Source organism: Heterodontus francisci, chromosome 4, assembly GCF_036365525.1.
Source record: "Heterodontus francisci isolate sHetFra1 chromosome 4, sHetFra1.hap1, whole genome shotgun sequence".
Lineage (NCBI taxonomy): Eukaryota > Metazoa > Chordata > Chondrichthyes > Heterodontiformes > Heterodontidae > Heterodontus > Heterodontus francisci.
The window spans coordinates 105,383,206-105,410,014 of record NC_090374.1 but is presented as its reverse complement, the minus strand read 5'-3'; the positions used below and the strand labels follow the sequence as shown (position 1 = coordinate 105,410,014).

The window sequence follows — 26,809 nt, the reverse complement described above, 5'->3', positions numbered from 1 at the left end:
AAACTAACAGGAAAAGCACATGAGGTTTATTCATTGTTGCCAGATGAGAGTTCATCAGATTAAGAGATGACTAAAAATGCTATCCTGGGTGCATATGAGCTAACACCAGATATGTACCACCAAAAATTCCAAACCCTCTGAAAGCAGCCTGAACAAACTTACCTCAAGTTTGAAAGAGTTAAGCAGCTTGCTTTTGACCAGTGGATACGGGCACTCAAGCTGCAGCCCACATCTGAAAGAAAACCTCAGAGACGTGATCCTTCTCGAGGAGTTCAAAAACTCGCTTCCCCTTCCCAATAAAACACACATAAAGAAACAAAAGGTTCCATGAGCCAGGCAGCCCGCAGTTATGGCTGATGAATTTACGTTTGTACACAAGCCCTTACCCCAAGGAAAACCCTTCCCTAGTCACCCCCACAAACCCGAAAAGGATAAAAGATGGGAGGGTGATAGGAACTTGAACAGCTATGGGAAAGGGAAAGCTGGATACACAGGGGGCCCTCCTCAGGCCAAAAAGGATGATGCTGAGGACAGCAGTGACACCCGAAGAGCTGTGTGTTTCCATTGTAACAAGGCAGGTCACCTTCGAGCTGACTGCTGGAAGTTACGGGAAAAACTTGTAGGATTAATCAGGGTACACCAGACCAGTGCAGGAAAAGGGGCCCTGATGGAAAGCACAGCAGAGCAAGCTGTGGCTTTAACTGCAGCAGTAAAACCCAGTAAACCTACTACTGTGAGTACGGGAAACCTTAACCAAATCCCTGAAAGTTACCAGGATTTTATGTCCCAAGGAAAAGTAACCCATACCCCTCGAGTGAGGCAAGCAAGCCCACAGTCATACTTAGGGATATGTCGTCATCAAATCCCTTCTGCTGGGAAAAAGCAAGACCTTTCCCCCAGAGAGTGCATTGAATGCGAGGGTGTTATTGAATGGTATCGAAAGGCAGTATATGCCCATTCCTTTATACCCGGTGCACCTGGAGGGTGACCTTGCTTCAGGACTGGTAACCGTGGGGATTGACCCTAGTCTATCGGTGGATGGGGTCGACTTGCTCCTGGGTTATGATCTGGCAGGGGAAATGGTGGTAGCTTCCCTTGTAGTTTTTGAGAGACCGAAAGAGGTCAGAGAGACAGTGCAGTTACAGAAGAAGGTCCCCAGCATTTTCCCTGATTGTGGTGATGCTTTCTATGGCCAAACAAGCTCCATCAGAGGAGGCTGAACTGGCACTGCAGACAGATGGGCCTACAGTCCTACAATCTGGTTATCTGAAAACTTCTTTGGGAAATTAGAGGACCCAAAGGATGGGTTAAACCGATTTTCCTTAGTCGAGTCTCAGCAAACCGATCCAGTATTAAGAGGGTTAGCACAGACTGCCCAAACCAAAGCTGAAGCAGACGGAGTCCCAGAGTGTTACTATTTAAAGAATGAGAGTGCTGATGTGGAAGTGGAGACCTCCTCACAGACTTGCGGATGAAGAGTGGACAGTGGTGCACCAGATAGCGGTGCCGCCGAGGTACCATAAGGAAATACTAAGAATAGCCCACGATCTTCCAATGGCTGGACATATCGGTGTACGGGAAAACCAAGCACACATAAGTCAGCAATTTGTTTTGCCAAAACTCCACAAAGATGTGGTGGAGTTCTGTAAAACTTGCCATACATGCCAGGTTGTGGGGAAGCCACAACCTGCAATAAAGCCTGCACCCCTAATTCCCATAGCAGCTTTTGGGGAACCCTTCAGTAGAGTGCTGGTGGATTGTGTGGGACCTCTGCTAAAAACCAAAGGGAGCTACCAGTATCTTCTCATCATTATGGATGTGGCTACCTGATTCCCAGAGGCCATTCCCCTAAGAACTATCTCCGCCAAAGTAGTGGTGGAGGGGCTAACCCAATTCTTTTCCAGATATGGGCTGCCTGCTGAGATACAGTCAGATCAGGGCACAAATTTCAAGTCTGAAGTCTTCCAGAAAAAGTCATGGATAATCTGGGCATTACTCAGCTAAAGACCTCAGCCTACCACCCACATTTACAAGGGGCTTTGGACCGCTACCATCAGAGCCTAAAGACAATGATCAGGTCATACTGCTATGAGTACCCCCATGACTGGGACAAAGGGCTGGAATTTTTTTTAATTCATTTTTTATGGGGATGAGGGCATCGCTGGCTGGGCAGCATTTATTGCCCATCCCTAATTGCCCAAGAGAAGGTGGTAGTGAGACGCCTTCTTGACCGCTGAAGTCCATGTGGGGTAGCACCCACAGTGCTATTAGGAAGGGAGTTCCAGGATTTTGCCACCAGGGCCTCACCCAATGAGTCCACTGGTTTTAGTCCCTTTGAATTAGTTTATGGACACTGTTGTATGATTGCCTTTAAGAGTGATAACCCTTTAAGATCTTAGTATGCTAATGAACTAGGTGACAGGATGCAGTCATGACTCAGAGCCAGAATCACTCTATAACTGTAACACGCAAAGGAAGGTTCTCTAAATAATTAGCTCTGCAATGTATATACCTGTTAGCGGTTCATAAACCTGTTTGAGATCTTCAAGCAACTGGACTCCACGCATCTCATTTGTGTTGCATCAGACAACATAAAAAGAATTCATTACATGGTGGGAGCTCTTCATTAAATGGTGGCAGCGATGGTGAGAAGACAACGTCTAAATTGAAGACCACAGGGAAAACAGCTTTAAAAATTACCTTCCTACAGCTAAAAGAGAGAAAGTTAAAAAAAAAAATACTGGCCCAAACAGGGAAAGAAGAAAACACTTACCTCAAACTGTAGAAGATGGAGTGCTGAGCAACAGGCTGCAAATCAATCACTGCAATTGGGTGAGTCATTGTCCTGACAGTCCAGGAATCCCCGTTAAAAAAAATGCTTTGAGGTGCTTGCAAAGTTGATTTTTTTAAAGGCTCAGTAAAAAAAAAAACAGGGAAAACCCAATCCCTATCTCAGGCTGATCGATTGTTTTCAAAGGCTCCCCCAGGCTGATCGAGGTCCGCACCATTACAGGAGGCACAACAGCAAAAAGTGCGGGAATCCTCCATTCACACAGCTCACAGCTAAAGCTTAAAAAATTATCAAACCACTCAAGCATGAAAAGCTTTCATTCACTCAGCCAGAGTTAAAAAAAACTCATAAAACCACTCAAGTGTGGAGAGCTTTCATTCACTCAGCCAAAGTTTAAAAAGAACCCATAAAACCACTCAGGCATGAAGAATTGCCTATTGAACAGTTGTATAAACAAACTCTAGCAGATAGAAAAAAGCACTTAAATGCCTATTGCACAACTGCATAAACAAACTGACTAGAGTGCTAGAAGCTAAATAACCAAACGAGCACCAATGAGTCCACTGAACAAACATCTGTTCCTGTCAATCAAAGTAGCCAAGAGAGTTTATTTTTAAAGGGAAAGCAGTATAGAGTCACAGAACCAAGTCTTAAAGCAATTTTTAAACAAAAGAATAGCAGGAAGATGGATACCAAATTTCCCAGCATGAGCTGGAAAGCTGTGGATATCATATCCGAGTTCCAGCTTTTCAAACAGAGAATGCAGTCATGCCTCACCAACCAAGTGATTACAGAACCAGAAAAACAGACTGTAAAAATAATGATAGCAATTGGAAATGAGGGATTACACAAAATTAATACCTCAGGCATATCTGAAGAAGACCAGAAAGATCCTGCAAAGATATGGAAAGTGCTAGAAGATCAGCTCAGATTAAGACTGAATTTTAGAATTTACCACCTGGAATTGATCTCCTACAGGCAACAACCACAGGAATCAGTAGATGTCATAGTAAGGGCAACAAATTAAATGCAACTCATCAGAAGCTGAGCTATCAGATCAAATAATGGAGCTGGTATCGTATCAACACCCATTGAAGCATTTCAGAAGGACCTCTTGGGGAAAAAGAAAGGCCACAGCATTGATGCACTGCTGGAAGATGGCAGGAAATATGATGCCATTGTAGCTGGACAACAGCATCTGCAAGGACAAGGTGCAGCCAACAGTATCAGCACCATAACCAGGTCAAAAAGAGCAAGGAAGCTGTGTGATAAGTGTAGTTGGTCCCACTCACAGCAACGTTGTCCTGCATTTCGAGACCTGTCTAAGGCATGCGTGCAAAAGGACACTGGGCCCGCCAATGCAAGAATTCTGGCTCCAAAGACGCAGCCAGAAGTCACTGTAGAATACAAGTAAACAGAAAATAGGGCGACAGCAGCAGGGAAAGCGCCAGAGACCAGCGTAAACGCAAGCCGATACATGAAGTCCACAGTGAAACAGACCTGAGACCAGACTCAGAGAGAAGCAGTTCTCAATCAGAAGACGAGCAAGCATTCCACATTGTGAACCTGACACACCATGCTGATGAAGTCAAACAACTGGAGGCTTTTGCCACTATTAACATCATGTGCCCAAAGAAAGCTGGCAAACGTACTCTCAGGGTCAAGACTGACACCAGCGCTAGTGCAAATATCCTACCAGTCCGAATCCTCAAAGGTATTTACCGGAGGCATTGGAAATCAATGATACAGTGACAACTGCCAAGTTGTGCATTGGGGGTGGTTTAGGCTTCGGGTTGGTCCTCTGTGAGGCACAGGATGTCCGATCAGTAGGCGCCCCCCCAGCCCGCAAGAAGGCCCCCTGGTTTCACCAGGTGGGCGTTTTGAGGCCTCAGCTGCCCATCAGCCAAGGATAAAATACCCATGGTAGCAGGAGGAGGCCCTTAAGTGCCAGTTAATTGGCTACTTAAGGGCCTAGATTGGCCTGGGACGGGCAGGCCATTTCTCATCGCTGCCACCCCATATAAATTTGCAACGGGGGCAGAAGGGTGTCGGGAACGGCCACCCCCACCTCCTTCTCAATTTTAGGCCCCCCCGCCAACAGCCCACTCATTTGGGGGGGGTGTAAAATTCCAACCCACATGTCTCCTGTTGTGGTCAAATCAGAGGAAGGACAAGAGGGGAGCCTTGTGACTCCTCCTCACCTGGTCATAACAATTGGTAATTATAATACATTCATCCATATTTGGTTGAATGTGTTACATGCCCAAAATCATCACCCGGAGAAACTATGGCAGCAAATGAGACAGCAGCTCAGCAGCAACTGAGAAATTTCTTACTCTCGCCTAGGTGTATAAAGGTATATTGGTGTACATGATATTTGATATCCTGAAAGCCATTGCTATGAGGTTACATTATAACTGAGAGTAGCTTTCTTCCATCTGCTCCGACTTTCCCTCTCAATGTATTCTATCTTTGCGTCATGCTCTCCTGAGATTGTTCATTAATTCATAATTCACAATGAATATACATTCTATTTAGTAATAAAAACTTTATAGGAAAAGTGGTCCAACTATGGCTAATAAGAGAAATTTAAGGTAGTATTAGATTAAAGGAAGAGCCTTATAATGTTGTCAAAAAGAATAGTAAACATGAAGATTAGGAGGATTTTAGAACTCGCTAAAGGATGACAAAGAAATTGATTAAGAGACAGAAAGGAGAATAGGCGAGACATAAAAACTGATTGAAAAAGCTTCGATAGGGTTGTAAAAAGGAAGAGATTAGCGAAAGTAAATGTGGGTCCCTTACAGGCTAAAACAGGAGAAATTGTAATGGGGAATAAGAAAATGGCAAAGACTTTACACAAATACTTTGTGTCTGTCTTCATGGTAGAAGACACAAAAACATCTGGAAATAGTAAGGATCCAAGGATCTAGTGAGAATGAGGAATTTAAAGAAATTAGTATTAGTAAAGAAATATTACTGGAAAAATTAATAGGACTGAAAGTCGACAAATACCCTGGACCTGATGGCCTACATCCTAGGTTTTTAAAAGAGGTGGCTACAGCGATATTGGATGCATTGGTTTTGATCTTCCAGAATTCCCTACATTTTACAACGGTCCCCATGGATTGGAAGACAGCAAACATAACCCTGCTATTCAATAAAGGAGGGAGAGAGAAAACATGGAATTATGGTCCAGTTAGCTTGACATCAGTAGTACAGAAAATGTTAGAATCTATTATTAGGCACATGATAGAAACTTAGAAAATCATAATTTGATTGGACAGAGTCAACATGGATTTATGAAAAGGAAATTGTGTTGGACAAATCTGCTAAGAGTTTTTTCAGGTTGTAATTATCAGGGTAGATAACAGGAAACAAGTAGACAAAGTATATTTGGATTCAAAAAGCATTTGATAAGGTGCCATACATGAGTTATTACATAAGATTATGTCTCATGGGATTGGGGGTAATGTATTAACGTGGATTGAGGATTGGTTAATGTACAGAAAAGAGAGAGTAGAAATAAAAAGATCATTTTCAGGTTGGCAGACTGTAACTAGTGGGGTGTCATGGGGATCAGTATTTGAGACTCAGCTATTTACAAGCTATATAAATGACATGGATGAGGGGATCGAGTATAGTGTGTCCAAGTTTGCTGACATCAGGTGGGACAGTAAGCTGTGAGGAGGAAGCAAAGAGGATGCTAATAGATATAGACAGGTTATGTAAGTGGGCAAGAACATCATAGATGAAATATAAAATGGAGAAATGTGAAGTTATCCATTTTGATAGGAAAAATAGAAAAGTAGAAGATTTTTTGAGATGGTGAGAGACAGAGAAATATTGGGATCCAGAGGGATCTAGGTATCCTTATACATAAACCACGGAAAATTAACAAGTGGGTACAGCAAGCAATTAGGACAGAAAATGGTAAGTTAGCTTATTATCAAAGGATTGGGGTAGAAGTGTAAAGAAGTCTTACTGCAATTGTATAGGACCTTGGTGAAACCACATCGAATGAATGTGTACAATTTTGGTCTCGTTACCTAAGGAAAGATATGTTAGCATTAGGGGAAGTGCAACAAAGGTTCACTAGACTGATGCCTGGGATACGACTGTCCTGTGAGGAGAGATTGAGTAGACCAGGCCTATATTCTCTAGCATTTAGGAGAATGAGAGAAAATCTTGTTGAAATTTACAGAATTCTTAAGGGGCTAACCATGGAGGATATTTCCCCTGGCTGGGGTGTCTATAACTAGGGGGTCACATAAGAACATAAGGAAAAGGAACAGGAGTAGACCAAATGGCCCCTTGAGCCTGCGCCACCATGGCTGATCTTCTGCCTCAACTCCACTTTCCCACCGCTCCCCATATCCCTTGATTCCCTGAGAGACCAAAAGTCTGTCGCAGACTTAAATATACTCAACGGTGGAGTATCGACAGCCCTTTGGGGTAGATAATTCTAAAGATTCACAACATTCTGAGTGAAGAAATTTCTTCTCATCTCAGTTTTAAATAATTGACTCCTTATCCTGAAGCAAGCGCCCCACTGTTCTAGATTCCTCAGCCAGGGGAGACAACCTCTCAGTGTCTACCCTGTCAAGCCCCTTCAGAATCTTGTATGTTTCAATGAGATCATCTCTCATTCTTCTAAACTTCAGGAGTATAGGTCCAATTTACTCAGCCTCTCATCCTAGGACATCCTTCTCATCCCGGGAACCAATCTAGTCAACATTTTCTGTACTGTCTTCAAGGCAACTATATCCTTAAATATGGAGAACAGAACTGCACATGGTACTCCAGTCTCACCAGAGTCCTATATAATTGTAGCAAGACTTGCTATTCTTGTACTCCAATCCCTTTGCAATAAAGGTCAACATGCCATTTGCCTTCATAATTGCTTGCTGTAACTGCGTGCTAACTTTCTGTGTTCCTTGTACGAGTACACCCAAGTCTCTGAATATTAACATTTAGAAGTTTCACACTTTTTAAAAAATGTCCTGCTTTTCTAATCTTACTACCAAAGTGAATAATCTCACACATCCCCACATACTCCAACTGCCACCTTGTTGCGCACTGCCTGGGCTGATAAGTGGCAAGTAACATTCATGCCACACAATTGCCAGGCAATGGCAATCTCCAATAAGAGAGAATCTAACCATTTTCCGTTGACATTCAATGGCATTACCATCACTGAATCTCCCACTATCAACATCATGGGGGCTACCATTGACCAGAAACTGAACTGGAGCAGCCCACATAAATGCTGTGGCGACAAGAGCAGGTCAGAGTCTGGGAATTTTGTGAAGAGTAACCCATCTCCTGACTCCCTAATGCCTGTCCACCATCTACAAGGCACAAGTCAGGAGTATGATAGAATACTCTCCCCTTGCCTGGATGGGTGCAGCTCCAACAACAGTAAGGAAGCTCGACACCATCCAGGTCAAAGCAGCCTGCTTGATCAGCACCCCATCCAGCTCCTTAAACATTCACTCTCTCCACCAGCAACGCACAGTGGCAGCAGTGTGTACCATCTACACGATACACTGCAACATTTCACCACATTTCCTTTGACAGCCCTTTGAAACCCACAACATCTTCCACCTAGAAGAACAAGGACAGCAGACGCATGGGAACACCACCACCTGCAAATTCCCCTCCAAGTCTCACACCATCCTGACTTGGAAATATATCGCCGTTCCTTCACTGTCACTGGGTCAAAAGCCCGGACCTCCCTTCCTAACAGCACTGTGGGTATACCCATACCAGATGGACTGCTGCGATTCAAGAAGACAGTTCACCACCACCTTCTAAAAGGCAATTAGGGATGGGCGACAAATGCTGGCCTTGCCAGCAACCCCCACATCCCATGGAGGAATAAAAAAACACACTTAGCCTGTCTATATCTCTTTGTAGCCTCTTTGTGTCCTCCTCACAGATTACATTCCGACCTAGCTTAGTATCATTACTCTTCGTCTCTTCATCTAAGTCATTAACATAGTGTGACGGAAAACCCACATGCCAAATAGAAAATATTAATTTTGTCGTATGGAACTCTACCTGAGACATTTTTACTGGACATTATTACAGATAACTTTTAAAAGGCAGAACAGAACAGCTAAATATGGCCAAGCACAATTTACATATGAAAAGACAAAGACCGATTAGGAGACAGAGTCTAGCCAGAACAATAGGGGTGTGCTCTGATTCAATTACCTAGAATGGTTTTTGTCAATGTTGGTCGTCAAAAGACATTGGCACCCATTGACTTTGATAGAGCCAATTCCCCCCCGCCCCTCTCCCCACCGCCCCCCACCCCCCCCCCCCCCCCGCCCCGCCAAGTATCTCTGGACGACCTTGAATTTCAATGATCATTCCAGAAACTTCTGTTTCAAATAAAGAGGTGGTCACAAGACATGACTGCCTGTGTGACTCTGAGAGTTTGTGATTTGTGCCTCAGAAGGAAGACAGTATCTGAACTCCAAGGATGAAAGCACATCTCTCCTCATTCCCTCTCCTGCAAAGTTCCAGCAAAGCCTCAGTTGCAAACCTACAGCCCAGCACAGCCAACAATTAAGGGAAGATGGATAAAGCCCCTCTTCTGTCTTCCAGAACCAGAGAAGCAAGCCTGAATTGTGCACGTCGCCCAGCGAGGACTTCTGGACCACAACTTCAACTCAGGACTCTGGGACTAAACTTCCGTATTTAAATTCCATTTTTATTAAGCACTCTACTCCGACATCCCAACTCTGTTTCTTCCCCTCTGTATCTATTTATATGTGTGTGTGCCTCTCATGTGAATGTGAGCATGGGTGGATTGCCTATTTTAATAGTTTTTAACTGATTTAGAGTGATAACGTTAATAAATTTACATCTTTCTTGTTTAGACTCAAGAAAACCTGTATGATTGGTTCATTTGCAATTGCATGTTAGAGTAACAGGAGCAAGTGCTCACTGTGTTGGTAAGTTAAATCACTGTGTTTAAAGGATTAATCCTGTTGCAGTCAAACCAGAGAAGGGTCAAAAGGGGAGCCTGAGACCCCTTCTTCACCCAGTCGTAACAATAGATTGTAAATAACTGAGGCCCCAGCACTGATCCTTATGGTACTCCACTAATCACAGCCTGCCAAATTGAAAATGTCTCATTTATCCCTACTCTCTGTTTCTTGTCTGTTTGAATTGCTTCTTTAAATGTTTCCAACTGTGTATTTATCACCATACCTTTTAGTTCATTTACCCAATCAACCTTAGCCAGCTCTCCCCTCATACCTATGCAATTAGCTTTGTTTAAGTTTAAAATTCTTGTTTGGGACTGGAGTATGTCACTCTCAAACTTAATATATAGCTCAATTATTATTCTGTCATAGTCTTATTATAAGGGGTGGACCACTTTAGGACTGAGATGAGGAGAAATCTTTTTACTCAGTTGATTATAATTTTTTTTTAATTCTCTACGCCAGAGGGCTTTGGATGGTCTGTTGTTGAGCACATTCAGGATAGAGATCAATAGATTTTTTGATACTAGAGGAATCAAGGGCTATGGGGATAGTGCAGGAAGGTGGAGATGATGCAGAAGATCAACCATGAGCTTATTGGGTGGTGAATCAGACTCAAAGGGCCAATTGGCCTACTCAAGCTCCTATTTCTTAAGTTCTTATGTTCATATTCTATGTGGCTCCCTTGGCTGGCTCCTTCAGTTTCTAATATCTCTTGATCAATTTCTGTCTATTTCTCTGCATCCATGTCAATTTCAAACACCTCTTGCTCAATACTGATATTGTTCACCTTTTGAATAAACGAAGTTGCAGCGGCTCAAAAATATCCCCAATAGGCTTTTTGGGGTTGGTATGGAATGACATAGATCTTCTGCCCCACAATAATAGCAAGTGTGGAAATTGTTACAGTGTAATTTGATCCTGCCCAGTGCATATTGCTGTTATGCAGAAGAAGTCAGGGAAATTCAGACCCTGTACATTGATTTTATTCTTACTGATCCCTAAAGATTGTGAACAGCCCACCATTTTTATTTTTCACTTCATGAAGACAGTATATATGTTATCTTTAATATAAAGCTTATGTGTGTTGAAAACAAAACAAAAGTTAAAGCAAATAAAAATTCAATCATAATCACGTCACATGGGAGAATGCCATGGAGCTTCTAATCTTTTATGATGTCTTTGAAACCACTGCTCTATCTGTGGCTATGAAGTGGACAACCGTACTCAACTTTTATAGCACCAATTTCTTTCAGGAAGCCACAGAGAACATCTGAGGGGAAACTTTATCCTGGTGGGGGTCGCGACGTTGGGAGAAACCAACGCCGAGTCCCAGCGTTGCCCCTTTTCTGGAAGGCCCGCTGAATCTAATGCTAATCAGGCACTTAAGTGACCAGCAGAGGGCCTTCCATAGGAGCTAGGACGCCGTCGCCGGAAGTCCAGCCCCTGGAGAGCTGCCAGCCAATCAAAGACAGCTGCAGCGCCAGCATGGAGGCAGTGGCTGCTGCTGGAGGTGGCCATCCTGGAGGCTGAGGTAGCCAGGCCTCAGGTAGCTCAGGGTGGAAGGGGACTCGTGCGGTGGGGGTTGCGGGGGAGAGGGGAGGGTGTTTCACAGCAAGGGCAGGGGGGTGGCCCTTAGCAGGCCCCCTTCCCAATGCCAGGTCCCTCATTCAGGCACTAAGTGCCTTTGAATGAGGGCCCCACACCCCAGAGCTGGGATGCAGTCTGCATGGATTTTCATGATGACTTCCCGTGCGGCAACAGGGCCGCCCGCCACATGGCTAATTGTGGCTGTGGCAGGAAGAGGCACTTAGTTGGGCGTTAATTACCCAGTTAAGGGTCTCAGTCGGTGATGGGGCTGAAAGACCGTTCAGAGACCTTCCCGCCCTGGACTAAATTTTGGCGGAGGCGGGATAGTGGCAGGAATCCTGGCTCCCCCCACCACCACCATCCCATCTGATTTTGCTTTCCCCGTCTCCAAACCCACCGCGGGGGAGAACACAATATTCCACCCTCCCTGCCCCTGAAAATTAGCCAGGGAACGGTATGGGCATGCGTTCATCAGGTGTCTGATGAACTTTACAGGAGACACGGGGAATTCATTGGCCCACTGGTAAATGCACACATGCATCTCTGGGCAGTGCTGACTGGATCTTGCTTTGGCTTACAATGAGTACATGTAGATGCTTCAATACTCAAGGCAGGTTGTGACAGCGGGCCCGGGACCACAAATATGTTAGCCATTTTGCTAATGTTTCTTCAGAAGCACTTCAATAACAGCATATCATTCTTTATGTCAACCTACACAAAAGGAACCAGGGTGATCATCAGTCAGAAAAAGGCTGACTGACTGCACCCACCGAGATGCCACCATATCTGAAAGCATTGTCACCCCAACCGGTTACCGATATAGTGAAGTGTCTATATCAGTGCGAAGCCAGATGTAGGGTTGTTCCATCTGCTATAAAAACACAGCTGCAGCATAGTACCTATCAGCTATGGCTTTACAACAGACAGCATTTCCTTTCTATTCATTACTGTCCATCACTATTTAATCTCCTGCCCATTCAGCCGTGGCAAAGGCTGCTAACAGAACTTAAAAACATGGCTAACCAGTTCAAAAGCACCTAGAAACAAAGATATACCAAAGGAAATATTACAGTAACAAAGAGACCGGCTCACCTGTGCATTAACTTGATCAATAAGAGCCAACAGGAACGTATACAGATTACCAAGGAAAAGAGCAAACATTCGCCACAGCTGCCACTTCAATGCAATACGGGGATGATAATTTTCCAGAGTAGCAATGGTTTCAAACAGCGGAGGAACAAACATTCCCAACAACGCCATAACTAAATCGATCTGCAAGAAGAACAATGTGACAGGATAGTTACTGCTATTCTTTTCCAACTATTTATATGATTTCTGCAAATGTAATTTGCACTACAGAATTTATGTTAAATACAGTCAAATCAATAAACATACAGCTCTTGCGAATTGATCCATAAATGAGAGAACAAATTACATAATATGAAATGATTATCGTACAGCTATTAAAAGACCTTGCTACAAGATTGTGATTATGAAGTGGCAATGAAGGTGGCAGAAGTCAAGAGTTCACCAAAGGTGATACTGTAGCCACAGGAACTGGGATCAGAATTGTTGTTCCAATTATAGACATTGTTCTCGGAATGACAATTAGGTCTGCTAAGTTCAACAGCCTTCTATGTCAACGAGTCTTTAAAGTCAGAAGACATTTTTGTATTTTGCCACTGAACTGGTACTCAGTCAGCTAGATAACCTATAGGCACATTTTAAAAAATTTTTGAAATATTGTATTTCATTGGCTGTAAAGAACTTTGAGACATCCAGTGGTTGTGAAAGGTGCTATATAAATACAAGACTTTCTTTTTTTTTCTTTATCCAGAGCCAATCACTTGGAGGCTTGGAATGGCAGGAAAATCAAGACAGAGAGAGAAGCAAAAGAGGACTGTGAGATGGGCAAAGAGCTGAGGAGAGAGAAGAAAAAGAGGCAGACAGAAGCACTAGAGGAGAAGACCAAGAACACAAGAAATAGGAGCAGGAGTAGACCATATGGCCCATCGAGCCTGCTCCACCATTCAATACGATCATGGCTGATCTTAGGATTCAACTCCACTTTCCCGCCCGCTCACCTTATCCCTTGATTCCCTGAGAGACCAAAAATCTATCTATCTCAGTCTTAAATGTAATATAGGTCCATCAGAAAGGGGTAAGATTGTGAACATATTCTCTGCTTTACAGTTGTCAACACCACATAAAATTAACTAGTGAATAGTAATGTTCTCCATAGTTAAGTATGATAGAACATATGAACATACAAATATACGAATTAGGAGCAGGAGTAGGCCACTCGGCCCCTCGAGCCTGCTGCACCATTCAATAAGTTCATGGCTGAACTGATTACTCCACATTCCTGCCAACCTCCGATAACCTTTCACCCCCTTGCTTATCAAGAATCTATGTACCTCTGCCTTAAAAATATTCAAAGACTCTGCTTCCATCACCTTTTGAGGAAGAGAGTTCCAAAGACTCTCAGCCTTCTGAGAGAAAAAAATTCTCATCTCTGTCTTAAATGGGTGACCCCTTATTTTTAAATAGTGACCCCTAGTTCAAGATTCTCCCACAAGAGAAAACATCCTTTCCACATCCACCCTGTCAAGACCCCTCAGGATTTTATATGTTTCAATCAAGTCACCTCTTACTCTTCTAAACTCCGTCAGATACAAGCCTAGCTTTCCAACCTTTCCTTATAAGACAACCCGCTCATTCCAGATATTAGTCCAGTAAACCTTCACTGAACTGCTTCCAACACATTTATATCCTTCCCTAAATAAGGAGACCAATACTGCACATAGTACTCAAGATGTGGTCTCACCAATGCCCTGTATAACTGAAGCATAACCTCCCTACATTTGTATTCAATTCCCCTCACAATAAACAATAACATTCTATCAGCTTTCCTAATTACATGATGTACCTGCATACTACCCTTTCACGATTCATGCACTAGGACACCCAGATCCCTCTGCATCCCAGAGCTCTACAATCTTTCACCATTTAGATAATGTGCTTCTTTTGTATTCTTCCTGCCAAAATGGACAATTTCACATTTTCCCACATTATACTCCATTTGACAGATCTTTGACCACTCACTTAACTATCTATATCCCTTTGTAGCCTCTTTGGGGGTTGGGGGTCATGGCGGAGGGGCCTGGATAATACCTCTGGGAGAGGCCCACCATGGGCCTCGACACCAGGAAGGCCCCGCCCCATATTACCGCTAGTTGCGAGGCCTCATGGCGGCCCCTCCCCCCCACCCCACCACCATACGGTGATGGGAACTTCATTTCAATATGAAAATAAATATTAATGAATAAATTATTATTTACTTCGTCACGACGACCGTCAACATCCAATATTCCGGCCAGTTGTCTGAACTCCCGCGCCTTTGCATTTCCGTTCCGAGGCGGAACACTGGTGGGGAGGGGGGAGGAGTTACATTTTCATGGCGGGGGGAGTGGGGAAAACTCTTGAGATTGGTGGAGGGGATGGTGGGAAGGGGTTGAAGGTGAAAGCGAATAAAATTCGTGGGGAAAGGTCTGGACTGGAAGATACTTTTTTTTGTGGGGAGAGGGCAATCAATAAAGTCTTTAGTCACTGGGGGGGTTTGGAGAGGGGCCTTAATCATTTATTACATTTTTAAAATTAAATTTATAGTGACTGTTCCCTTCAACGTGTAAATTGACTGTTAGGGGTGGAAGCCCTTTAAAAATGGCGCCGGCGCCTCTGCAGTGGCACTGGATGCCGTTGCCAAGGATGGAGCACCCGCCCTCCTCCCTGTCATCGGGGGGTGGCTGTTCCGCCCCTTCCATGTAAATGCGTTGCCATGCTACATGTCGCGGCGGCTCCATGAGCGAATCCCGCACTTGCGCACCGCAGCTTTTGAAGCTTGCTGCCAATTCCAGCCCTTGTGTCCTCTTCACAACCTACTTTTCTACGTATCTTTGAGTCATCAGCAAATTTAGCAACCAAAATTTTGGTCCCTTCATCCAAGTCATTTATATAAATTGTAAAAAGTTGAGGCCCCAGCACTCATCCCTGCGGCACATCACTTGTTACATCTTGCCTACCAGAAAATTACCCATTTGTGCCAACTCTCTGTTTCCTGTTAGCTAACCAATCTTCTATCCATGCCAATATGTTACCCCCTACACCATGAGCTTTTATTTTCTGCAATACCTTTGATGTGGCACCTTATCAAATGCCTTCTGGAAATGTCAGTACAATACATCCACTGGTTCCCCTTTATCCACAGCACATGTTACTTCTTCAAAGAACTTCAATAAATTGGTTAAACATGATTTCCCTTTCACAAAACCATGTTGACTCTGCCTGATTACCTTGAACTTAGAAAAGTGCCCTGCTACAACGTCTTTAATAAAAGCTTCTAACATCTTACCTATGACAGATGTTAAGCTAACAGGCCTGTAGTTTCCTGCTTTTTATCTCCCTCCCTTTTTGAATAAATAGAGAAGGGCAACACTAGAATAATGACAGGAAATACACGCAATACATATCGTCTAAGTATAATACAGGTTAACTTTGTTAACAGAATTTAGAACTTGTCATGTTCCACTGTGAAAATAGAAGTTTCAAGTAAATATTGACTGGAATTTTTCGCATAGCGGACAGGAGCCGTCCACTGACTGAAAAGTCGGTGACGATCCCGCCTCTGCCAGGCCTGGGGATCCTATCTGGATTTTACTGTCCCCAGACCCTTAATTGGTCGTAGCTGGGACTTCCATCTCCCTGAGGACGGAAGTCCCGCCTAATGGAGCTGCTGGCCAATCAGTAGGCTGACAGCCCTGAAAAAGGTAGGTTTTTAGGGCCTCGCTGGGGGTGATTTGTCAGGCCCAGGCGAGGCAAGGGGGGTCGATTGCAGGTGCGGGAGACGTGTTTGGCATTTTAAGTGGTTGGGGCATCGGGGGCAGCCCTCCGTTGTGCATAGGGTGCCCGATCAGGAGGGGCCTCCCCCAGGCCATCAGAAAGCCACCTACTTTTACCAGGCACCTTTTCTCAGGCCTGCGCCATCCGCCTGCCAACAGTAAAATCCCTGTGGTGGTAGGCGGAGCCCTTAAGTGGCCATTAATTTGCCACTTAAGGGCCTTGATTGGCCTAGGGTGGGTGGGCCGCATCCCGCCACCGCTATCCCATGTAAAGTGGCGGTTGAGGCGGGAACAGGTCGGGAAGGCCCCCCCCGGGCTTCCCACTCCATTTAACGCCGCCCTCAACCCCGCCAGCAGCCCGCTCTTTGGGGGGTGGGCGGGATGCATAAAATTACGGCCATTGTCTACTTACAAAATTAACAATATGACATTTTTGAAAAAGCATAAATTTGAGTGTCTTTAATTATTCCTTTCATTTTAAGATAGTAACTTACAAAGGAACACTTACCTCATTTTTCTGATACCATGTTAAATGTTCCAATGCTGCATATGTTTGGGACTTTTTCACAACATAAAAAATGAGATAGCCACTTCCAGCAAGACAACAAAATATAAGAAAATTAGCCAAAATAATAAGAAATCTCCTTAGGTGAACATTTTCATCTTTGAGGTTTTCCTCTTCATCCACAATGGATTCCTGACAAAATAATGTATATAAATATATAAAATAATTGCTTCTGAACAGGCGTAACATTATTAAAATTAACAGACTCCAAGAAGTCACAGACAGACTGGTGAAATGGACAGGCACATGGCGATAAAATTCAACGCAGAGAAGCGAGAAGTATTTCATTTTGGTGGAAGAATGAGGAGAGACAATATAAACTAAATGGTACAGTTTTAAAGCGGTTGAGGAACAGAGAAACCTAGTGGTACACAAGTCTTTGAAGATGTCAGGACAGGTTGAGAAGACTGTTAAAAAGGCATACAGAATCCTAGGCTTTATTAATAGAAGCATAGAGCACAAAAACAAGAAACTTATAATCAACCTTTATAAAACATTAGTTAGGCCTCAGCTGGAGTATTGTGGCTATATCTGGGCACCACACTTTAGGAAGAATGTCAAGAGGTTGAAGAAGAGATTTACTAGAATGGTACCAGGGATGAAAGATTTCAGTTACGTGGAGAGACGAGAGAAGCTGTGGATGTTCTCCTTAGAGCAGAGAAGGTTAAGGAAGGACTTGACAGAGGTGTTCAAATTCGTGAAAGGTTTTGATAGTATAAATAAGGCGAGACTGTTTCCAGTGGCAGAAGAGTCAGTAACCAGAATTAAGGTAATTGGCAAAAGAACCAAAGGCAACATGAAGTAAACAAATACATAGCAAGTTATTATGATTTGAAATGCACTGCTGGAAAGGGTGGTGGAAGCACATTCAATAGTAATTTTCAAAAATGAATTGGATAAAAACTTGAAGAAGGAAAATTTGTAGGGCTACGTAGCGAGTCACTCAATTTGAGATGATTTTCACAACTGAACTCTTTATAAAAAGTCAACATGCACATGAATAACAATGATGTAATTTCCAAGAGTTCTAAATTTACCTTAAAGCTAGTTGTAATGGATGCAAACTTGTTATCAGCTGTTTCAGGATTTCCAATTAGGTAATCCCAACTGGTAAACATTTTCCAGCTAAAGTTGAAATCTCCATCATCTCCATCAACTCCACTTTCATTCGCATTTCTCGCCATTCTATACAGGATTAATATTGTCATTAAACAGGAATGATTTTAACTAGTTTTTTCTGCATATAAATTTGTTTCAAATTTGCACTTTCTGCTTGGGATTCAGGTGACAGTTATAAACATCTCAAGCTTCATGGCTTGCAATGCCACTTGAACGTTTTGATTAAAACTGTCTTATAATCACCTATCCCTGACCTATCCCTGAGCAGAGGCCCTAACAACCCCACTGCCTTGTGGCCATCTCGGGAGAGACCAAGGCTAAGGGAGTAAACCCTAACAAAAAATCCGGAGCGGAACCCCGTAGGCGGTCATGTGTCATCTTTGGCATGTTTCCAGTAGTTCCTGCAGCCATACCGGTGCCAAACGCCATGCTCTGGACTCCTTTGGACCCCACCAGGAAGGCCGAGAGGGGGGTTTTGATGCTTGGGCAACTCACAACCTCCATACATCCGCCCAGGCATGCGCCATGGAGAGGTCACGCCATAGTCGCCTCACAGCGACCAAAACAACACGGAAGGCAGTAGTTACGGGTTATAAATCCAGCTCAATTGGCGTAGAGATTGGGCACCACGGGTTGCCTTTGTCGGTGGGAGAGGTCATCACATCTCACTGAACAGCTACCGCCCACCTCAAACCGGGCAGCCCCCGGTCAATAAAGTTCTGTCCCGCCACAGTCCACCTGCTTCAATGGGTGCTTGGAGCTCAGGGTCATTGCCCGACAAGTGGACTGTCGGAGTGTAAGGATGACCTTACACAAATCAACGATTCTCGGAAGACGGCCATCATTAACAACAAGCTCAGTAGACTCAATGAGGACATTGCAGCACTTCAGGAGACACGCCTCCCTGCGAGCGGATCTCGAAGAGAGCAAGGCTGCACCTTCTTCTGGCAGGGTAGGGATCCTGAAGAACCAAGACAGCATGGAGTGGGCTTCACCATCAGAAACTCTTTGCTCAGCATTATAGAGGCTCCCTCAACTGGCTCGGAACGCATACTGTCCATCCGACTGCTCACCGCCTCTGGTCCAGTACACCTACTCAGCATCTATGCTCCAACATTCTGCTCCCTACCTGAAGCGAAAGACCAGTTCTACGAGGAACTCCATAATATCATTAGTAGCATCCCCAATACTAAACATCTGTTCCTGCTGGGGGACTTTAATGCCAGGGTTGGGGCCGACCATGACTCATGGCCCTCCTGCCTTGGGTGCTATAGCATTGGAAGGATGAATGAGAATGGACAGAGACTGTTTGAGTTGTGTACCTATCATAACCTCTGCATTATCAACTCGTTCTTTCATACTAAACCCAGTCACCAGGTTTCATGGAGGCACCCAAGATCTCGCCGTTGGAACCAGCTGGACCTCATCGTCACAAGGCGAGCCTCCTTAAACAGTGTTCAAATCACACGCAGCTTCCACAGTGTGGACTGCGACACCGACCACTCCCTGGTGTACAGCAAGGTTAGACTCAAACCAAAGAAGCTGCATTACTCCAAGCAGAAGGGCCACCCACGCATCAACACTAGCAGAATTGCTATCCACAGCTGTTACATAAGTTTCTAAATTCACTTGAAAAAGCCCTTCAAAACACTCCTACAGGGGATGCAGAGACCAAGTGGGCCCACATCAGAGACGCCATCTATGACTCAGCAATGACCACCTATGGCAAACATGTGAAGCAGAATGCAGACTGGTTTCAATCTCACTTTGAAGAGCTGGAACCTGTCATAACCCGCTAAACGCATCACACTGCTGAACTACAAGAAAGCCCCCAGCGAGTTAACATCCATAGCACTCAAAGCAGCCAGAATCGCGGCACAAAGAACAGCCAGGCGCTGCGCAAATGACTACTGGCCACACCTATGCAGTCATATTCAGCTGGCCTCTGACACCAGAAACATCAGAGGAATGTATGATGACATTAAGAGCACTTTTGGGCCAACCATCAAGACGATCGCCCCCCCCTCAAATCTAAATCTGGGGACACAACACAAGCAAATGGACCGCTGAGTTCAGCACTACCTAGAATTGTATTCCAGGGAAAATGTAGTCACTGAGACCACCCTCAATGCAACCCTGCCTCTGCCAGTCATGGATGAGCTGAACGTACAGCCAACAAAATCGGAACTCAGTGATGCCATTGATTCTCTAGCCAGCGGAAAAACCCCTGGGAAGGACGGCATTACCCCTGAAATAATCAAGAGTGCCAAGCCTGCTATACTTTCAGCACTCTATGAACTGCTATGCCTGTGTTGGGACGAGGGAGCAGTACCACAGGACATGCGCAATGCCAATATCATCAACCTCTATAAGAACAAGGGTGACCGCGGTGACTGCAACAACTACCGTGGAATCTCCCTGCTCAGCATAGTGGGGAAAGTCTTCGCTCGAGTCACTTTAAACAGGCTCCAGAAGCTGGCTGAGCATGTCTACCCTGAGGCACAGTGTGGCTATCGAGCAGAGAGATCCACCATTGACATGCTGTTCTCCCTTCGCCACCTACAGGAGAAATGCCGCGAACAACAGATGCCCCTCTACGTTGCTTTCATTGATCTCACCAAAGCCTTTGACCTCATCAGCAGACGTGGTCTCTTCAGACTACTAGAAAAGATTGGATGTCCACCAAAGCTACTAAGTATCATCACCTCATTCCATGACAATATGAAAGGCACAATTCAGCATAGCGGCGCCTCATCAGACCCCTTTTCTATCCTCAGTGGCGTGAAACGGCTGTACACTGTTTGGGATCTTCTTCTCCCTGCTGCTCTCACACGCGTTCAAGTCTTCAGAAGAAGGAATTTTCCTCCACATAAGATCAGGTGGCAGATTGTTCAACCTTGCCCGTCTAAGAGTGAAGACCAAAGTATGGAAAGTCCTCATCAGGGAACTCCTCCTTGCTGACGATGCTGCATTGACATCTCACACTGAAGAGTGTCTGCAAAGACTCATCAACAGGATTGTGGCTGCCTGCAATGAATTTGGCCTAACCATCAGCCTCAAGAAAACGAACATCATGGGACAGGACGTCAGAAATGCTCCATCCATCAATATAGGCGACCACGCTCTGGAAGTGGTTCAAGAGTTCACCTACCTAGGCTTGGCCATGTGAGCCACATGGAAGATGGCAGGATCCCCAAGGACACATTGTACAGCAAGCTCGTCACTGGTATCAGACCTACCGGCCGTCCATGTCTCTGCTTTAAAGATGTCTACAAACGTGACATGAAGTCCTGTGACATTGATCACAAGTCGTGGGAGTCAGTTGCCAGTGATCGCCAGAGCTGGCGGGCAACCATAAAGGTGGGGCTAAAGTGTGGCGAGTCGAAGAGACTTAGCAGTTAGCAGGAAAAAAGACAGAAGCGCAAGGGGAGAGCCAACTGTGAAACAACCCTGACAGCCAATTTGATCTGCAGCACCTGTGGAAGAGTCTGTCACTCTAGAATTGGCCTTTATAGCCACTCCAGGCACTGCTTCACAAACCACTGACCACCTCCAGTCGCTTACCCATTGTCTCTCGTGACAAGGAGGCCAAAGAAGAAGAAGAAGGTAATCAGTTTCTATCGAATAGCTGGTTTGGCCTGTTCCTAGATGGATTTGGTAACAACTACGCAACAATCTAAACATTCTCTCCACAGTTTATTCAATACTCACGTTCTAATCACAACCATGAGACTATATCCGAAGGTGCCCACACCAACCATGAAATAAGACAATGGTAATCTATACTTGAAAACACCAATCATTCGTTCACTATTGTAATATCCATAGAAAAGAGCTGAGTACTTTATATATCCCTGTAAAATACAAAATAATTTATTTTCAGTCATTGTGGTATACTAATGTTTTACACTTTAATGTTCAAACATCATAACTTGGTCTTACTGCATACAATGCATCCAAGCCACCGAAAGACATCTTTCATCCCTGTCCACAGCAATGGTTGAATAATACCTTTGTAGGATGCCATAATAGTACACTTCATGCCATAATTTCTTCATGCCATCATTCGGAAGTCTTAACAATGCACTTAGAAAATCATAGTATGATCAGACAGAATCAACAAAAGGGAAATCCTGTTTTACAAATGTATTAGAATTTTTGAGATTATAATGAGAAGGGTAGATAAAGGGAAGACATTTGATAAGGTGCCACACAAAAGGTAGTTCGCAAGACAAGGGCTCATGGAGTTGGGGGTAATATATTAGCATGGAAGGAGGACTGGTTTACATACTAGAAGTAGAGAGTCGCATAAAGGGGCATTTTCAATTTGGCAGGCTGTGGATGTTGTCATTTTTAATGTTGAAGGCACTAACTGGTAGGCCCCAGATCGGCATAAAAGTAGGTGTGATCTTGTCCTCCACGTGTACCAAAGGAGCAGCAACAGATTGCTGCTTCTCACCTCCAGGTTGCCACCTCCATCTCCTGAACCCTTCAGCTACTATGCCCTCAACTAGTCAATCTGCGATGACTGTAAGTTGCTTAGGAGTGAACTCAGCACAGGCGAGTGATTTTCTGGCCAGGAACAGGCTGAAGTTGAAAAACTAGTATTAACAGTGGCCAGTCACAGGCTCAGCAGGAAATTGAAGTCTCTCAATCACAGCAGTGGTGGGGGAAGGGCAGTAAACTGATCACATTTACTTTAAATATCACAACAAAGCAGCAATTCGAGACAAAGTTGGTCTTAGGTTATAACCAGTGTAGTCCAGAGCAAAAGCGTCTTCTCAATGTTGAGGTAAGTACAGAAATTTGAAGCCAACTTTGAAAGTAGATCTAGATTTTGCCAGATCTTTATCACAACTCACATATGCCTGTAACTTGTTCTCTTTGACTACAAGTGTCAAGAACACCGTGGTCATAGGACAAGGTGTTGCATCTTCACCCCGATTGCACTAAATAACATCCCACTGGAAGTGGTTAGCAAATTCTGCTACCTTGGGTTCATGGTGACAGACAATCTGTCCCTTGGCGCAGAGCTCGATACATGCAAAGGGAAAGCAGCTACCACCTTTGGCCGACTTGTGAAACGTGCATGGGATAACACCAAGCTGACCCTTAGGACCAAATTGATGATTTATAAGGCCTGTGTTCTCAGCACCTTGCTGTGAAACATGGGCAGCTTACAGCTACCAGGAAAATAGGCTCAATAATTTCCATCTTCGCTGTCTGTGGTGTATTATGGGTATATCCTGGAAGGACAAAATCACAAATGTGGCAGTCCTCTCAACGGCAGAGCTCACGTGTGTTGGCACTAAGGCCCTAAATGTCAACTATCACACCTGGGAATCATAAGCTGACGAAAGAGGGAAATGGTGACACATCCTATGGACTGGTATGCACTATCACGATTACCAGTTGTTAACAGCAGCTTGGCAACAGGCGCCACTGTCAAAAACAACAATTCACAGTGTCACCTGGCAGCTTCACGTGCCGCACTTGTGGCAGAACCTGCCTGTCAAGGATTGGCCTTCACAGCCATCAGCAAAGATGCACCAAGAGCAGACACACCTAAATGGATTGTTTGCTGCACATCCATCATCTTTCATAGATGGAAGGATGCCAACCAACTAGTGGAATGCAGCACAGGATAGTGCTGGGGCCTCAGCTATTTTCCAATCTTTATTAATGGCTTAGACAAAGAGACCATGTGTAAAGTATCTAAGTTTGCTAGAAGTATAAAACTAGGTGGGAATATAAACTGTGAGGAGGACACAAAGAGGCTGCAAAGAAATATAGGCAGGTTAAGTGAGTGGGGAACAAGATAGAGTATAATATGGGGAAGTATGAGGTCATTCACTTTGATAACAATAGAAAAGTGGAATCTTTTTTAAAAGGTGTGAAACGTTTAAATGTTGATGTTCAGAGATACTTGGGTGTAATTGTACAAGGAACTCAGAATGTTAGCATACCATTGCTAATTAGAAAGGCAAATGGCATGTTGGCCTTTATTGCAAGGGGATTGGAGTACAAGAATAAGGAAGTCTTGCGACAATTGTACTGGGCTTTGATGAGATAACACCTAGAGTATTGTGCACAGTTTTAGTCTCCATATCTAAAGAAGAATATACTTGCCCTGGAGGTGGTACAGTGAAGATTCACTAAATTGGATCCTGGGATGAAAGGGTTGTCTTATGATGAGACCTTGCATAAATTGGGCCTATACTCTCTGGATGAGTGGTGATCTCATTGAAACATACAAGATTCTGAAGCGGCTTGATGGGGTAGACACTGAGAGGTTGTTTCCCCTGGCTGAGAAATCTAGAACAGCGTGGCTCAGGATAAGGGGCCAGTTATTTAGGACTGAGATGAGGAGAAACTTGTTCACTCAGAGTGTTGTGAACCTTTGGAATTTTCCACCCCAAAGGGTTGTGGATGCTCCATCGTTGAGCACATTCAAGATTGGAATCGATAGATTTTTGGTCTCCCAGGGAATCAAGGGATATAGGAAGCAGGTGGGAAAGTGGAGATGAAGCAGAAGATCAGCCATGAGCATATTGAATGGCAGAGCTGGCTCAAGGGGCCATATGGTCTACCCTGCTCCGATTTTTTATGTTTCTTATCTTCTTAGGAAGCTTAATTACAATCTAATTTGAAATAATAACTTTTACAAAAGTGCACTACTATAAGTTAAATATAAAAATTATATGAATATAATTATTTCATCAGTCTGCAAGATCTTCAATAGTTCAGTCATGACTTCAGTGAATCAGCTCCCCACTATTCACTCAGATGTGACTGAATAATTCAGTCGTGTAGACCTGAACTTGGGATGACAAAATGGATCCATTTCACAAACATTTCAAGCTATAAAGAATATAAAAGCTACCAGATATATTCTGTATCCAACATGTGGACCCATTCCATGTAAAAAAAGTGCCATTGATTATCAAATATAAAATTCAAGATCATCTATACAGCAATACCCGAATGAACTGCAATCAAGCTTTAGAAGGGGAAGATCCTGCCTAACCAACCTCTTCAACTTCTTTAATGAACTGACACTCAAGTGAACTGTGGGAATCCTTAAAACATGGTGTACCTTAACTTTCAAAGGCTTTAGATGAAGTTCCACATCAAAGATTATGAATTAAATTCAAAGCTGTGGGGATTTAAAATAAACTGTGGGAATGGATAAGAAACTGCATAAAGAGCTGCATTTTACATTGCTGCTGCTAAAATTGGTGGCAGACGTAAACAATGGAGGCCTGCGCTTTGTGGAGCTGCCGTGATATTAAATGCGGCGGCTCACTTATATGGCCGGGGCAGACCGTCCCCCCGCTGATGTGGAGGGGGCGGGCAGTCCGTTCCTGACAATGGCGTCAGCTGCCTTTGCGCAGGCGCTGACACCATTTTTAAAGGGCTTTGAGCCTGATCATTACATTTAAATCTTTAAAGGAAAATGGTTTTTAAAAAATTAAATTAATTGATCTTGACCCTCTCCCACCACCCCCCAACAACCATAGATTTAATTCCTTGCCCTCTCCCCCCCAAAAATACTTACATTGTGCACCTGACTTTCCCCCCCAAAGTTCCTAAACTTCAGTCTTTACCCCATCCCCTACACCAATGAAATCATTCTGATGCTGCTCCCCCACCCCGGCACTGAAAAATTTACCTGCTCCCCCCTCCCCACCAATGTTCCGCCTCGGATGCCCCGACAGGGACCTGAAGGCACGGGAGTGCCGGCCAGCGGTACCAATATGACTCCGGAACACACGGCGGGGAGCGGGTAGGTCACTTATTTGTTAATTTAAATCTGTGCCGCTCCCTCCACCGCTGGGCGATGGGACCTGGCTTACCATATTGAAATGAGCACAATGCATACATTTAAATAAACTTACCAGCAATCATATTGTCATGCCATGATCTTCAAAGCGGTGGCCAGCCCTCCCGCATCTTCACTTTCCTGTCTGGGAAAAGCAGGTGCCGCCGTGGTGGGGAAACGGGAATGGAGATTTGTAGTGTGGTGGGTGGGGGAATGTGGTCAAACTCTCATCGTTAGTGTAGAGATTGGTGGGAAGGGGTGAACTGTGAACTTTGTATAGTTTAGGTGGGAAGGTCATATTTGTAAGATAAGTGTTTTGTGGGGGGAGGGGAGGGCAGATACCTAATTTTATTGTTATTGGGGGTGGGAAAGTGGCAACAGAATTTTGATTTGAACAGTGTGGGGGGGGGGGGGGGGGGGCGGTTCCCTTTAAAAATTTAAACTAGCCAGCAGGGCTGGCTGCGCTTTAAAAATGGCACCAGCGTCTGCACACAGGCAGCTGACACCATTGCTGGCTTCGGAAAGCCCGCCCTCCCCATGTGATTGGGGGGGGGTGGCCGACTGGGGTATTTAAATGATCCGCCATGTGGGTGATCGCAGCTTGTGTGTGCGGGCTGCCATTTTTTGACGGGCGCTTAAAATCCAGCCCCAGGACTTGAGCACAAAAATCTAGGCTGACACTCCAATGCGGTACTAAGGGAGTGCTGCACTATCAGACGTGCAGTCTTTCAGATGAGATGTTAAACTGGGGCCATGTTTGCCATCTCAGCTGGATATAAAAGATTCTCATATCACTATTTTGAAGAAGAGCAGGGGCGTTATCCCCAGTGTCCTGGCCAATAATTATCCCTTAATCAACATCATGCTAACAGATTATCTGATCATTATCACATTCCTGTTTGTGGGAGATTGCTGTGCGCAAATTGGCTGCACATTTCCTACATTACAACAGTGACACCACTTCAAAAGTGCCACATTGGCTGTAAAAGACTTTAAGAAGGGGTTCATGAAAAGGACTACATAAAT

At 44.4% G+C, this 26,809-nt stretch overlaps 1 protein-coding gene across 1 annotated transcript in view; it reads right to left on the bottom strand.

The window, feature by feature from the left end:
• The window catches only part of LOC137368698 (transmembrane channel-like protein 2-A), a 109,684-nt gene that overhangs the window by 40,898 nt on the left and 41,977 nt on the right, over positions 1 to 26,809 (bottom strand). The window contains exons 9-12 of the mRNA XM_068028858.1: positions 21,673 to 21,815; positions 17,880 to 18,027; positions 16,786 to 16,974; positions 12,472 to 12,651 (exon numbers count right to left, since the gene is read on the bottom strand). Coding sequence (XP_067884959.1) covers positions 12,472 to 12,651; positions 16,786 to 16,974; positions 17,880 to 18,027; positions 21,673 to 21,815 — 660 coding nt within the window. The remainder of the gene's footprint in view (positions 1 to 12,471; positions 12,652 to 16,785; positions 16,975 to 17,879; positions 18,028 to 21,672; positions 21,816 to 26,809) is intronic.